General features: G+C 44.4%; 1 protein-coding gene across 1 annotated transcript in view; it reads left to right on the plus strand.

Annotated features, from left to right (window-relative positions):
- Positions 1 to 15,772, plus strand: part of LOC122789953 (fibronectin type-III domain-containing protein 3A-like) — a 1,322,139-nt gene that overhangs the window by 728,887 nt on the left and 577,480 nt on the right. Inside the window, exon 12 of the mRNA XM_044057452.1 lies at positions 9,229 to 9,350. Within this exon, the coding sequence (XP_043913387.1) occupies positions 9,229 to 9,350 (122 nt within the window). The remainder of the gene's footprint in view (positions 1 to 9,228; positions 9,351 to 15,772) is intronic.

The following is a 15,772-nucleotide window of genomic DNA, read 5'->3' on the forward strand; positions in this document are numbered from 1 at the left end:
TTCAATTTGGTTTGTTCTTTGTTTCTGTATTTTGTCCTTGCAGCAAACAAGATCTGGGGAATAGTAGTGATGCATGATGGGATACCTCCTAGCCACGAGCCAACAAGACGTTTTTGAGGTACAGTATGGCCAAGTCAGAGCCGAGGTTCGGCTCCAATCCCAAGAGTAAGAATGAAGGGAGGGATGGACTAAAAACATTGAACGCTATGGTTAGGACATAACTTCTTTTTCCTGTCATTCCATGTCTAAAGGCAGAGTTCCTTTGGTGGACAGAGTCCTGCTACCACAACAAGGGACTCCCTTTCACTCTACCCCCTGCCGTCCAAACCCTAACAACAGACGCATCAGACTATGCATGGGGGGGCTCACATGGCAGGGCAGTGCATTCAGGGTAAATGGAACCCAATACAGATGCACCTGCATATCAATCAAAAAGAAATGTTAGCTGTACAGAATGATCTGACAGCCTTCAAAGACCTTATTCTTCCAGGGCAACTATTGGTAAAGACAGACAACACCACAGTTATGTGGTACATAAACAAGCAGGGGGGGGACCCATTCCTACCCACTCTGCAGACTAGCCATGGCTCTGTGGAACACAGCTTTGAGCTACCAAGTGAGCCTACAAGCTCAATTCCAGCCAGGCAAACTAAATTCACTGGCAGACGACTTATGCAGTAATCTCATGGACCCACACGAATGGAAACTGGAACCCAAAATATTCAAGCTCTTGAGGAACAAATGGGGGACACCAGGGGTAGACCTGTTTGCCTCCCCTCAGAACTACCAATTGAACAACTTCTGCACCAGAACTCTTCACAGTCAAGCCTGGGAAGTGGATGCCTTCTCCTTTACCTGGGAAAGCCTCTCAGTTTATGTCTTTCCCCCTCTGCCTCTCCTCTAGAAGGTTCTAATAAAGATCAAACAGGACAATTCCTTTACAAAAGCCCTGCTGCTGATCCAGAGACAATCTCCCAGGGTCCCAAAGGGGCTAAGGCTTCTATGGCTAAAAATCCTGTACCCTCAGAAAGGGACACCAGAGCACTAGATAGGTGGGGGAAGAAAGTTTACACCTCAACTACTCTAGCTATGAGAGCACTAAATTGTCAATTTCACATGCTTAAATACCAGCAATTCCTAATGTCTCAAATAAAACAAAAGATGGGCACGCACCCTCAATAGTCTGGATTCAAGAACATACAAGATCTGTTGCATGCAGCTGAACAGGTGGGCATACATACTTTACAATGTGGTTTTGATGCCTTGGAAGCTTCCTCTAGAGCAGCTGTTACTGGGTCTGTTATACGTAGGCATGCTTGGTTAAAGGAACAATCTCTGCCTGATCATGGACAAGCCAAGGACAATTCTGATTGCACAGACTGGCCACGCCAGCACTGGTACCCCCTTTTGCGCAGTCTGACAGTGCTACAACCATAGGACTTGCCTCAGACCCCTTCCCTGCTGTCCCAGCAGGCGGGCCAGGTTCTGCACCCTCAGCTTCAAACCCTGAACCTTGCAGCCTGGCTAATTCCCTAAGCTCACCTCTGGCAACTCTCAGTAAACAGGTGCTGAATGTCATTCTTGAGTCAAGGAGGCCTAGTACTAGGAAATCCTATTCAGAAAAGTGGAAAAGATACTGTTCCTGGAGCCAGGCTCGGGGGAATGGGCACAATGGTGCCCAGCTTACCTCACATTCTAGATTATTTAACAGAAATGCTTCACAAGGGCCTATCTTTCTCTTTGATTAAGATTCATGCCTCTGCCATTTCAGCACATTATAATACTGAGCCACCCCTTTTCTCTCATCCCCTGCTAAAACGATTCCTTAGAGGGGCCAAAAATGTAAGACCCCCCCAGAAGAGCTCCCACTCCAGCCTGAGACCTTAACTTTGTGTTGGAAAAACTCACTCTTCCCCCCTTTGAACCAGCTGCTACAGCACAGTTGAAGTTCCTTTCTTGGAAAACAGCTTTACTTCTAGCCATCACTTCAGCATGAAGAGTGTCTGAACTGCAGGCCCGCATGGCAGTGGAACCCTTCATTATCTTCCATGCAGACAGGGTTTCCCTCAGGACTAATCCATCCTTTATGCCCAAGGTGGTGTCTAGTGTGGCTCTAAATCAGTCCATTCATTTGCCTACTTTTTACGCCAATCCTCAAAATAAAGGGGAAAGGCTACTGCATTTTCTGGATATGCACAGACAGCTTAGATTCTATTTGGACAGGACTAAGCCTCTCAGAAAACCTGACCAGCTGCTAGTTAGCATTTCTGCAGGGGCAGAGCGGAAGGCCATTTCAAAGCAAACCATTTCAAATGGATAGCCCATTGCATCCATTTCTGCTACAAGCACCATGGAAAACCTACCCCACAGGGGATGAGATCATATTCCACTAGGGCTGCATCTACCTCTCTGGATTTTCTCAGAGGAGTCCCTACCAGGGGCATCCTGGAAGCTTCTACATGGAGCTCTGTACATACTTTCACCAAACATTACCACCTGCCTATCTTTTCTAAATCCAGAGGTGGATTTGCCACAGCAGTTTTACAGGGCCTGATTGCTAGACCTAATGCTCTTTAATTACCTCCACCCTTCTTTAGCTTTGAGAATCAACCCAAATGTGATGACTGCAACAGTGAAACACAAAAGACATAGTACAGTTGTGTACACTTACCATAAATGTAGATGTTCAAGTGTATTCACTGTTACAGTCCTGGTTACCCTCCCTCCAGCCCCCTGACTTCTCTTGACTTTACCTTTCCTTCTTGTTTGGCATATATTATGTCATGTGTATTTCCTTTTTGCTGGGGGTGTTCCATACCATATAATTGCTTCCATTTGTGGGGGCATCTGACATCTGGGGCAAGAAAAACTGATGTAATGGTGTTGGCTGCATGTTTTATACCCCTCACGACCTAACGTCATGGAAGAAGCGACAGCATCCAACGCAGAAATTTGAAGACTCTGGTATTCAGGCTGGCTGGGGGCTACCTGCAGGCTGATAACCCAAATGTGATGACTGCAACAGTGAATACACTCAAACTGGATATGTTAAAGCTAAATTGATGGATGCTCCTTGGCAACAAGGCTGAGGAAGTTCTTAAAAAGAAGGAAGATAAAGCTAAATCTATGCAAAAAGTTCAGCCTCCTAGATTTAGTAGGAACTGGCCCTTTGAGAATTGGTCCTTTCTAGCCCCTTCCAGGTCTTCTCAAGCCAAACCCAGACACAGCAAAAATCCCAGGTTTCAGTCCCAGGTGACACACAGAACTAAGCAGTGGGGGGCCTCCACTTCCAAATCTGGGAATAATAAGACTTCCCCCATGGTAAACGCTCTCAATTACTTCCTTTTAAAATTTTCAAGCACTTATCAACTGACTGCCCCTTTGGGGGGGGGGGGGAGATTCCTCTTCATGCAAAGAATTGGGAACTCATTACCCAGGACAAATGGGTTTTAAATGTAGTGTCCCAAGGATACAGATTTCACTTCCACACATTGCCATCAGCAAGCGGGTGGCCGGACCTACCCCCAAATCAGTGTGCAGAGGCCCAAAAACAAGTACTTTCTCTCTTAAGCAAGGGGGCTATTCAACTGGTACCAGAAGAGGAAAAGGGACAAGGTTTCTACTCGAGACTTTTCCTGGTACCCAGAAAAGACAATTCATGGCATCCTATCCTGGACCTGTCTACTCTAAACACCTTTTTGGAGATTCCAAAATTCAAGATGCAGACTCTTCACCAATTACTTCCTGTGCTAGGCAAAGATGCCTGGTTGGCAACACTAGATTTAAAGGAAGTATACCTGCACATCCCAATCAGGGAATCTTGCAAAAGATACCTACGCTTCAAAGCAGGCTACACGCACTATCAGTTATCTGCACTGCCCTTTGGCTTATCTACTGTGCGCAGGGTATTCACAAACTGCCTAGCTCCAGCTATTGAATTTTGCAGGCAAAGAAATATTCAAATATACCCATACCTGGACAATTGTCTAATTCAGGCAGAAAGCCAGGACATACTTTTGAATCATCTGGCCTTTGTACAAAGGGTTCAAACTTGTCTGGGTTACACCATAAACGTAAAGAAATCACACCTGGTACCCTGTCAACAAATTATATTCCTGGGAGCAAGCTTGAATACAACTTCCCAGATGGCTTACCTTACACCAGAGAAACATCCATTTGACAACCTGCTTCAAACAAGTGGCCACAAAAACCCTGCTATCTGCAAGACAAATACTGCAAGCCTTGGGGTTCATGGCCTCCTGCATTCTTCTAATTCCATATGCAAGACTGCATATGAGGAAACTACAGTGGTGTCTAAAAAGCCAATGGTGTCAACATTCTCAAGACCTAGAAACAATGATTCCTATCATACCTTGCTTACGCCTAGAGTTCCTTTGGTGGGCAGAGGTGTGCCACCAAAACAAGGGACTACCTTTCACACCACCCCCTGCCACCCAAACCCTAACAACAGGTACATCAAACTATGCATGGGGGGCTCACCTGGCAGGGAAGTGCATTCAGGGCAAATGGAACCCAAGTCAAATACACCTGCATATCAATCAAAAAGAAATGTTAGCTGTACAGAATGCTCTGACAGCCTTCAAGGACTACATTATTCCAGGACAACTAATGGTAAAGACAGATAACACCACTGTTATGTGGTACATAAACAAGCAGGAGGTTATATATTCTTACCCCCTCTGCAGACTATCCATCGCATTGTGGAACACAGCCTTGAGATACCAAGTGCACCTATAAGTGCTGCAATTCCTGCCAGGAAAATTAAATACACTGGCAGACGTACTAAGCAGAAGCCTTATGAACCCACATGAGTGGAAACTGGAACCAAGGATTTTCAACATGTTGATAAGCAAATGGGGGAGCCCAGATATAGACTTGTTTGCCTCTCCCCAGAACTACCAATTGGACAAATTTTGCACAAGGACTCCCCACAAACAAGCCTGGAAAGCTGATGCTCTGTACTTCGGCTGGAAAAACCTATGAGTCTATGCATTTCCCCTTCTGCCTCTGCTCTCCAAAGTACTACTAAAAATCAAACAGGACAAACCAAGGATGATTTTGATTGCTCCAGACTGGCCGTGCCCACACTGGTACCCCCTCCTGCGCAGTGTGTCACGGTTATCTCCATGGCACCTGCCTCAGACTCCTTCCCTGCTGTCTCAGCAGGAGAACCAGATTCTGCACCTTCAGCTTCTAACTCTGAACCTTGCAGCCTGGCTAATTACTTAATCTCTACTTTACCATCCCTCAGCAAACCTGTGATGGATTTCATTTTAGAGGCAAGGAGGCCTAGTACTAGAAAATCTTATGCTGAAAAATGGAAAAGATTCTGTGCTTGGAACCGATCTCATGGGATGAGCACAGCAGCGCCCAATTTACCTCAGATTGTACAATACTTAACTGAGTTGCTTCACAAGGGCCTGTCTTTTTCCTCCATTAAAATCCACGCCTCAGCCATTTCAGCTCATTATAACACAGAACCTCCCCTCTTCTCTCATCCACTGCTCAAACAATTTCTCAGAGGGGCCAAAAATTTGAGACCACCCAGGAGAGCTCCAACCCCAGCCTGGGACCTTAACTTTGTCTTGGAGAAACTCACTCTACCTCCTTTCGAGCCAGCTGCTACTGCCGACTTAAAATTTCTTTCTTGAAAAACAGCTTTCCTTTTAGCAATCACGTCAGCTAGAAGGGTATCTGAATTACAGGCCCTTATGGCAGTGGAGCCTTTCATCATCTTTCATGCGGACAGGGTGTCCCTCAGAACCAATCCATCTTTCATGCCCAAGGTGGTATCCAGTGTGGCTCTTAATCAGTCCATTCATTTGCCAACCTTCTTTCCCAATCCACAGAATAAAGGGGAACAGATACTGCATTCCTTAGATGTGCACAGACAACTTAGATTCTACTTGGACAGGACTAAACCTCACAGGAAATCTGAACAACTGCTGGTGGCTTTTGCTGCAGGGGCAGATGGGAAGGCTATTTCAAAGCAAATCTTTTCTAAATGGATAAGCCATTGCATTCATTTCAGCTATAAGCACCATAGAAAACCTATCCGCCAGGGGATCAGACCTCACTCCACCAGGGCTGCATCTACCTCCACAGCCTTTCTCAGAGGTGTCCCTGCCAGGGACACCCTAGAAGCTGCTACCTGGAGTTCTGTACATACTTTCACCAAACATTATCATTTGCCAATTTTCTCTAAATCCAGAGCTGGCTTTGCCATTGCAGTGTTGCAGGGCCTTGTAGCTGGCCCTAATGCTATCTAAATTCCTCCTCCTCCCAACCATAGCTTTGGGAATCTACCCAAATGTAATGACTGCAACAGTGAAACATGAAGAACATAGTACAGTTGTGTACACTTACCATAAATATAGATGTTCGAGTGTATTCACTGTTTCAGTCCTGGTTACCCTCCCTCCAGCCCCCAACTTCTTTTGGCTATACTTCTACTTTCCTTTACTATGCTTAAAAGCCTTTTTGGTGTATTTGTTTTTTGTTGGAGGTATATATTTGTACTTTTATTTAATTGCTTCCCATTAGGGGGGCACCTGACATCTGGGACAAGAAAAAACAGATGTAATGGCGTCAGCTGCATGTTTTATACCCCTGACGACCTGACGTCATGGAAGAAGGGATGGCAACCGACACAGGACCCAAGACTTTGTTTATCAGGCCGACTGAGTGCTATCTGCAAGCAGTTAACCCAAATGTAGTGACTGCAACAGTAAATACACTCGAACATTTGCATTTGTGGTAAGTGTACACAGCTGTACTTTATGAATACTGCAGCATAAGAATAGGAGGATATAGAATAGTTATGTAAAACCTTAACATAACCATAAATGTCCTTCTTTTCTATGTTGCAGTATTTTATCACTTCTACCTGCCCCTTAGTTTTTGTCTTTTTCCCTGGGTATATGCTTATCTCCTTTGTTCCTTAGGCTGGTGTTCTTACTGAAGCATTCAGTTCTGAGCATGGTATGTGCGGACGTCACTTTTATGGCCTACGTGCAATGTCCCACGTACCTTGCAGTGGTTAAGCTTTTGTATACTGGTGAAACACCGTGACCACTTTGGCAGTGAATCCCCCATGTTAAGAATACTGCAGCACAGAAGAGAACAAAGTCTGTGGTTATAGTAATATTTTACACAACTGTTCTTTCCCTGGTTTTAGAAGGTTATCTGTCAAGGTTTATTTATTTGCCATTTCAGCATATCTGCCATAAATCATCCTTTTTCAGTGCAGTCTCATGTCAGAATCTTCTTGAAAGGGATTTTGCATTAGAAGCCTCCAAGAAAACCAGTGCCCCTTTCTTGGGATCTTACTTTTGTGTTAGAGAAGCTAACACTTACACCATTTGAACCTGCTAGTCTGGATGCCTTGAGGTTCTTAACATGGAAAACAGTTTTACTGATTGCTCTGACCTCTGCAAGAAGAGTATCAGAGTTGCAAGCTTATGATGAGTCAACCCTGTCTCATTTTCTGTAGGTGCAAGGTTTCTATGAGAACTAATCCTTCTTTTATGTCTAAAATGATATCCAGGTTTACTTTAAACCAAGCTGTTCATCTCACCGTTTTCTTTGCTAAACCTAAAAATGGGGAGGAAGGATACTGCATACCTTGAAGGTCCACAGACCACTTGGGTACTACCTTGACAGAACTAAATATTTCAGATCTTTGGCTCATTTCATTTTTGTGAAGGTAAGACGAAGAGGCAGCCTATGTCAAAACAGACTAATTTCCAAATGGTTGTCCAAGGCTATTACCTTTTGTTATACTCACCATAACAAAACAATTCCATGCAGGGTCAAGCCCCACTCTATCAGGATCTTGGCTTCATCTATGGCTTTTTGGAAAGGGTTGGATTTTAGCCATATTCTAGAAGCTGCTACTTGGTCCTCTGTACATACTTTGTCAAAGCACTGTATACTGGATTCCTTCTCTATGTCCTGATCAAGTTATTCTGCAGGGGCTCCTGGACTCTTCGGCATCCACCTCCAGATGAAGTTAGCTTCAGTAATATACTCATATAACTAAAACTACTGCAGTAGTGATTAGTATAATGAGCATAGTACACCATCCCCCTTGTTTTTTTATGTATTTTTTATGCTAGGTGTAGATATTTATGTTTTGTTGTTCGTAGCATTGGCCTTTCAGGTCTCAGCCTCCCTTTCTCTGATCACAGGAAAGCTCTGTAGGACTTCATATCCAAACCTATCTTTTAGTCAGCTATGCTCAAGCATACCATTTAGTTTGGGTGTGTGGAAGATGCCCTGAAGCTTTGGAAGCTGGCCAGATGTTTTATCCTTAGCATGATATAACTCGTATAGCTAAGGCTACTGCAGCAGTTATCATTTGAACATATATTGTTATGGTAAGTCCATCTTACACAATTGTATATTCCATCTGGTTCTTGAAGTCTGATTTTTTTCTAAAGGTTTTAGTAACAAAACAATGCCATGATACGTATCTTGTTAGAAATTGGATATGGAATATAATAAAACAGTAAGATATACATAAAGCCTTCAATGAAGCACAAAAATGAAAATGTGCTTTGAACTTGTAATATAACAAGCCATATGAATTTATTTTCCTCTTTTTTTGTTTCATTATATTTTTTTGTCCCTCTATTTTGCTATGCTAACCCTATAACTTATGACTACAGTCAAAATGAGGCCATCATACAAGAAGCCTTCATGTTTATTTGTTTTTTTTTAGGGGGGGGCTATGCAACTTAACCTCCCTTTTTGTGCATTATAAGTAGACCTGGGGTGGGCATGCCTTAGGCATGGCATTTGTGACATCACAGATGTGTGTAATGTGGCCACCTAGGCATTCTGGCCCTACTAGTGACCAGGTAGCTTCCATTAGGTCTCTTATCTCTGGAGATTCATTAATGGTTGATGAACCCCACGGACCCCAAAGACACTCCCCCCCAAAGAGAAGCAAACATGCACTTACTCCTTCATTTCTTTCTCTTCTTGCCAGGTTCCTCCTCCACCTAGGCCACTCCATCCCTGTATTCCACACAGCTAACAGTAGACCACAGAAACTGCAAGGATGCAGTTTTGAGTAGTATATAGTGTGTACATTAAGAGGTTCAAAGGATGATAAATTTTACGTACTTATGATTACATTTTTTATTTTCCAGTACTCTGCATTGCAATTTCAATTTTTCTTTGTTCCTCTTTCTCTTTTTTTAGGGAATTAGTGGTGCTTTCAAGGAGTATTATACTGGTCACCTGAAGCAGTGCAAACTAAATGAGCTGTTGCCATCTACAAGATACTCCTTCAGATTAGCTGCCATAAATGAAATTGGGATGAGGTAAAACTGTGTAATGCTTTAAAAATTGTGATATTTTCTATTGAGAAATTGATTCCATTCTCCCTCTTCCTTGAATTAAGTCAGGACCATTCATTTACAAGTCAGAAGAAGCTTCTGGGTTTTCTTCTCAATGATTTATTAAGTAGAATTAACAGCTGCTGTGTATTTGCTCAGATTCACATGCATGTGTTGTAGCATAGTTGCTGTTTAAGTTAGAAATATTATTTTAATGGGTTGCATATTCTGCGCATTATTGAAAAACCTGACAGTTGTACAGATAATCGATGTAATACAATAGTAAAAGCATGAAACAGAGTAAGTGATAAGGAACACCTGAAAAGCTGTTGTTAAAAGGAAGGGATGTAACCTGTAACCACAGAGATGTTTGCCTCTCCTAGATAGGGATGACAGTTGTGTACTCTGTTGTAGAATTTTGACCAAAATGAGTTACAGAATACCAGGAAATGTGTGCAGATTTACTCATCAGATACCAGGAGCCTACTTGTAGATACTGCAGGAGAACAAGCATCCTGCTTGTAGATTTGCCTGAGAATTGCAAGGTAGCCTGAGCTAAGGTGGATTACCAGGACATAGATCTATGAAAAATTGTTTTCATTTAAGAAATGTTTAAAATGGACTACAGTGAACTGTGAGCAATAAAAGTTATATTTACTAAGGCTGTGCTGCTTTTGTTCAGGTAAGTGAACTCCTTTTATTTCTTCTTTGTAAATAAATTGCACCTGAACTAAAGAGGCTATCTCCATTGTGTGCTATGTACAATACTGGCAGTGAATATGGACATACTTTGGTCATCCTTTACCTGCTTTGCAGCCTGCAAGTTCAAAACACCATGCTTTTCAACCCAAAGGAGAGAGAGAAAGGACTGACTTTCCTACTCTGTGACTGATCTGTTACAGTTTGTTCAATGGAAAAACTCTTAAACACTTTGATGTAAGGTAGCCCAAATATGAGTCAACATATCACTTCTCTCTAGAAGAGGAGTGAAGCTACTAATAGACATTTGTTCATTTTGGAGGCACAGATGAATTTGAGATATAAAATGGCCTTTTTAACTAATTATTTGCTAAAATGGCTATCACTACTTTTACCACTCACTTCTTGTTCTAGTCATGAATTTAAAACATGTTTTAAATAAGATATTGAATCTGTTAACATATTTGCTTGAATTAAATGTCCGGATGTAATGGGATCCTATCTTGCCTACATTCATAACTGATGGGTTCGGAGCCGATCCCTCGGCTCCGACTCGGTCACTATATAGTAGAAAGAAGTCTCTAATTGGCTGGGCTACCCCTTATCCCAGAATGCACCATGCCTGCTTCCCCAGATCTCGTTTGCCGCTTTTCAAGCTAGACGTGGTCTCGACTTGGCTGGAGCTAAGTGGTTTTTTGTATACTTTTTGGTCTTTTGACCTAGGGTTTTCTTCACAAATTTAATAAACAGCTGTTTTAACAGCTTTACGTGTGTGTGTGAAAAGTTTTCGGTGTGATTGGTATTTTTTATACTTACCGGGCAAGGCCCGTTTAAGTTAGAGGGCCCTTGCCCTTATTTGTGTGTTAATGTGCTTTTTTTGTGAGCCAATGTGTTGAATTTTGTCTACTTTAAGTCTTCCTTCACCGACGCCCCTTTTGATGGGTCCTCCCTGTTTGGACCCAAGGTGAAGGACACACTGACTCGGTGCGAGCAGGAGGGCAAGACCTTGACTGCCGTGGGGGCCCGTTTTTCCGCTCCTTCTAGACCTTACCCCAAGGCCCAGAGAGGAGGGAAAATGTGGTTCAAGAAATCTCAAAGGTCTTTCCCTACTCCACCGAGTGATCCCCCCTCTAGAGGCAAGGGGGGGGGATTCAGGAAGACACCGCCCCAGAGGCGGCAGAGGCCCCCGTAACTCTGGAGACCGCGATTCCTTTCGTGGTTCATCCTACGCTCCCCGTCCCTGAGACGTGGCCCGACTGCGCATCTCCGGAGCCAGTCGGGTGTTTTGTGGAACACCCACAGGCTTGGGAATCTATCACCAAGGATCAGTGGGTGCTCCGAACCATAACCGGAGGCTAACTCATCCCTTTCACCAAGATCCCCCCTCTTCCTATCGGGAAAATCCCGGATGTGCCACCCAGTCAGCGGGATCAAGCAGCGTTCGAGGTTTCAAAGCTGCTAAGAAAAGGAGTCATCCAGCCTGTCCCCGCCGACCAGATCGGATCAGGAACTTACTCAAGACTCCTATTTTTGGTGCCAAAAAAGACAGGGGACTTAAGGCCCATTTTGGACCTCAGCTCATTGAATCACTTTGTAAAAAAATCCAAATTCTGAATGGTCACTCTTCAGTCCATTCTCCCGTTATTGGAGAAGGATGTCTGGATGTGCTCCATAGATCTCAAGGACGCTTACTGTCACATTCTGATAAGTCAAGAGTCCAGGAGTCATTTACGCTTCCACCTGGGAACCAGCCATTTCCAGTTCCGAGCACTGCCCTTTGGTCTCACCACAGCCCCCAGGGTGTTCACCAAGTGTCTGGCAGTGGTGACAGCTCACTTGAGAAGTCTAGGATTCCAAGTGTTTCCCTATCTAGACGACTGGCTCCTTACTGCCACCTCCAAGCATCTATTAGTTCGGGCGCTTATGACCACAGTCAGTTTGAGTCATTCACTAGGAATCACGTTCAATTGGGGAAAATCTGTGCTGCAGCTGTCTCAGCGTATTACATTTATAGGCGCAGAGTTAGACACAAGAAGAATGCGGGCATTCTTGCCTGTAGAAAGGATTCAGGTCCTGCAGTCTCAGGTTCAAACCCTGTTACCCAGATCACGAGTTCAGGCCAGACTGATTCTGCAGTTATTGGGCACGATGGCCTCGACTATTCTACTAGTCCCCTTAGCCAGGCTGCACATGCGGGTGCTGCAATGGCTACTGTCGGTTCAGTAGTCCTTTCAGGAACTTCCCCTGAACCATTTGGTCCAGATTACCGAAATTTGCCGTCGGGACCTACGTTGGTGGCTGCTTCGGTCCAACCTGGACCAGGGGTGACCCTTTGCCCTTCAGTCTCCCATCGCCACGGTGACCACGGACGCCTCCCAGACAGGGTGGGGGGGGTCATTATCTTTACAGGTCTGTCCAAGGCACGTGGCAGGCTCACGAAACGCACTTACATATCAATATCCTGGAAATGAGAGCGGTGCTACTGGTGTTGCAAGCACTTCATCATGCTCTTCCACGGGGTACTATTGTGATCCTATCCGACAACATGTCGGTAGTCTGATACATAAACAAGCAAGGCGGAACCAGGTCATACCCTCTTTGCTGAGAGGCCATGAGAGTGTGGCATGGGGCGATTTCTACCCAGCGTTTCCTAGTGGCAACGCACATTCCGGGGAAATCCAATGTGATTGCAGACAGGCTGAGCAGAACTCTCCTGTTACCCCATGAGTGGTCCCTGAACGACAGGGTGGCTGCAAACATCTTCGCCAAGTGGGGCCGACCTTGTTGCGACTTGTTCGCCAGTCCTCACAATGCGAAATGCAGGGAGTTCTTCACTCTGACTCCCTCTCAGGGGCAGATTTCCAGGGACGCTGTAGCTCACAGTTGGCCCCCCAGTCTACTTTACGCCTTCCCTCCGGTTCCCCTTCTCCCGAAGGTGATACAGAAGGCAATTTATCTAGGGAGCGACATGATTTTGATCGCTCCACACTGGCCTCGTCAGGTTTGGTTCCCCTTCCTTCTGAGGTATGCGGTGGAGGGCCCATGGTTTCTGGACCTAGTGCCCGACCTGTTGACTCATCAGTTGGGACAGTCTCACCCATCCCTCAGATCCTTGAGGTTGGCCACTTGGTTACTCCACTTCCAACCTTAGTCAGAGATGACTCTTTTTTTCTCCAGACGTCATCCACATTTTGTCCTCTTCTCACAAACCTTCCACTATTAAACTGTATTCCAGCAAGTGGAAGAGGTTTGCTCTTTGGGCCCAGCAATGAGGTATAGATCCCTTTACCGCCCCAGTACCTCAGGTTTTAGAATTCCTGGCTTCTTTGTTTTATTTGGGCTCTTCAGTTTCCACAATTAAAGTCCAACTGGCGGCTATCTCTAATTTTCATGTCTCCTTTGAGCCTTCCTTAGTGGCAAACAGGCTTTGCAAATCTTTCCTTAAAGGAGCGTGGCTCCTTCGGCCCCCAATAGCCCATCCTGTGACCCCTTGGGATCTGAATATGGTTCTAGCTTCTTTAACTGCCCGTCCCTTTGAACCAGCAGCTACTTGTGATTTAAAATTTCTATCTTGGAAAACCGCTTTTTTGGTGGCAATAACCTCTGCCAAGCGGGTCTCAGAGCTTCAGGCTCTCTGTTCTAATTTTCCTTATTTGACTTTTCACAAAGACAGAGTGTCTCTCAAGTTAAATCCCTCTTTCTTGCCCAAGGTAGCATCCCCCTTATGCATTCAACAATCCTTGGAGCTCGGTGTTTTTCCCAAATTCTCCAATAGCACAGAATATATTTTCCATCAGTTGGATGTTCACAGACAACTGCGTTTTTATTTAAGTAGGACCAATCAGACACGAAAGTCAGATCAGCTGTTTGTGTCCTTTGCGGAAAATAGGTTGGGTCAACCGGTGGCTAAAACCACCATAACCAAATGGATTAAAGATTGCATCTCCTTCATCTATTCGCAGTCCGGCAAAGAGCTACCATTCCCAGTCAAGGCTCATTCTACCAGGGCAATGGCTACTTCTGTAGCATTTCACTCCAAGTTATCGATAGATGATATCTGTGCGGCTGCTACCTGGACTTCTCCGCACACCTTTATTTCTCATTACAAGATAGATGTGGCTTCTCGAGGTAGAGTTTCCTTTGGTTCCACAGTTCTCAGGAGTGTTTTCCAATGAGCCACCCGGGATTTAGGTGCTAGGGATGCTGTCCCATCAGTTATGAATGTAGGCGAGATAGGATCCCATTACATCTTTTAGTTATGTACTTACCATAACCCGGATGTATGGGATCCATCTCGCCTACATTCATCTCCCGCCCTCCTTCCCCCTTCCCATTGGACTTAGAGGAAATGTTGCTACTTACTGACTTTTTCTCTTGAAGGACTTTAGTTTGTTACAGTTGTTGGTATATTTCTGTGCCTGGATGTAGGTATATAAAAGCGAACAAACAAGATCTGGGGAAGCAGGCATGGTGCATTCTGGGATAAGGGGTAGCCCAGCCAATTAGAGACTTCGTTCTACTATATAGTGGCTGAGTCGGAGCCGAGGGATCGGCTCCGAACCCATCAGTTATGAATGTAGGCGAGATGGATCCCATACATCCGAAGTTATGGTAAGTACATAACTAAAAGTTATGAACTTTCAAGGCTAGCTAATATTTTTCTAAAGCTTTTTTATGATGGTCCTTGTAGTCGTGGCCTTTCATGGCCATGTGTCCCTTGACTGCTTCTCATAAAAGCTTGGAGGGTAACATTTTGGCCCAGTGAAACTATGCCCAATTTTCTTGGGTGGCATATCTCTCAAAAGTTACAAGCTGTGCTTTATTGTCACTGTCCCTACTGAGTTTCTTTAGTGGTGTGGTGGTCTTTAGAGTGGTTAGTACATTGACTTTCTTATTCATTTGTTCATGATGTCTGACCAGATGGTGGTCACTCCTTTTCTGGAGAGCTGTACTCCTGTCTTGAAGAGCCATTACTCATATTTGTGTTGGGCTGTACCAAAGTCTTGATAAGTTTTTCTGTTTTACAAAATGTAATAGTTTAGTGACAATGAAGAAAAATAAAATACCCAGTCCCCCCACCAAGTCCCTACAAATGGGCCAAAAATCAACAATTGTCTCTCTTTCCAGGTGGGTTATTAAGTCAGAAGTGTCTTGCATTTGCAGACTGTGGTACATGAAAGGAAAAAAGTGCACTTTGGTATATATTAACCAATCTGTGCCCATCCAACCCAGCAGTATGTTGTATGGCACATAATGGTGGTGCTTTCTTTGGGATAACAAAAGATCGGAAGTTGTTGTCTTCATTTGATCTTCAACCTGTGGGTTACCGGATCTGTCTTGGCCACATATCCAGCATCTGATCTGAGCTCAAAGCTCCTCCCCTTACCCACAATGCCCCTGTCTCCTCCCTCCCTTCAGATCTTGTTTGCCACACTCTAGTTCACATCGTGATCCGTGCTCTCTGCTAAAATTTTGGGTAAATGAACTTCTTTTTTTGCCTATCTTATGTATATTTTCCCTTTTCTTGTTTTTTCCACCTCCCCTCGTGCTCCCTGCATCAGTTACAAAAAAAAAAACCCCTCTTTTCTTTCCTGTCTCTCTTGCGTGTGTTCACTGTGTTGAGTGTGTGTGCTAGGCCATGTGTTTGGGAGTATGTCTGAATCCCCCCCGCCCAAAACCAGGCTTCTGAAAGTGCAGAGTGTGGTCAC

Source organism: Protopterus annectens, chromosome 15.part0 (assembly GCF_019279795.1).
Source record: "Protopterus annectens isolate FY-2018-M chromosome 15.part0, PAN1.0, whole genome shotgun sequence".
Classification (NCBI taxonomy): domain Eukaryota; kingdom Metazoa; phylum Chordata; order Ceratodontiformes; family Protopteridae; genus Protopterus; species Protopterus annectens.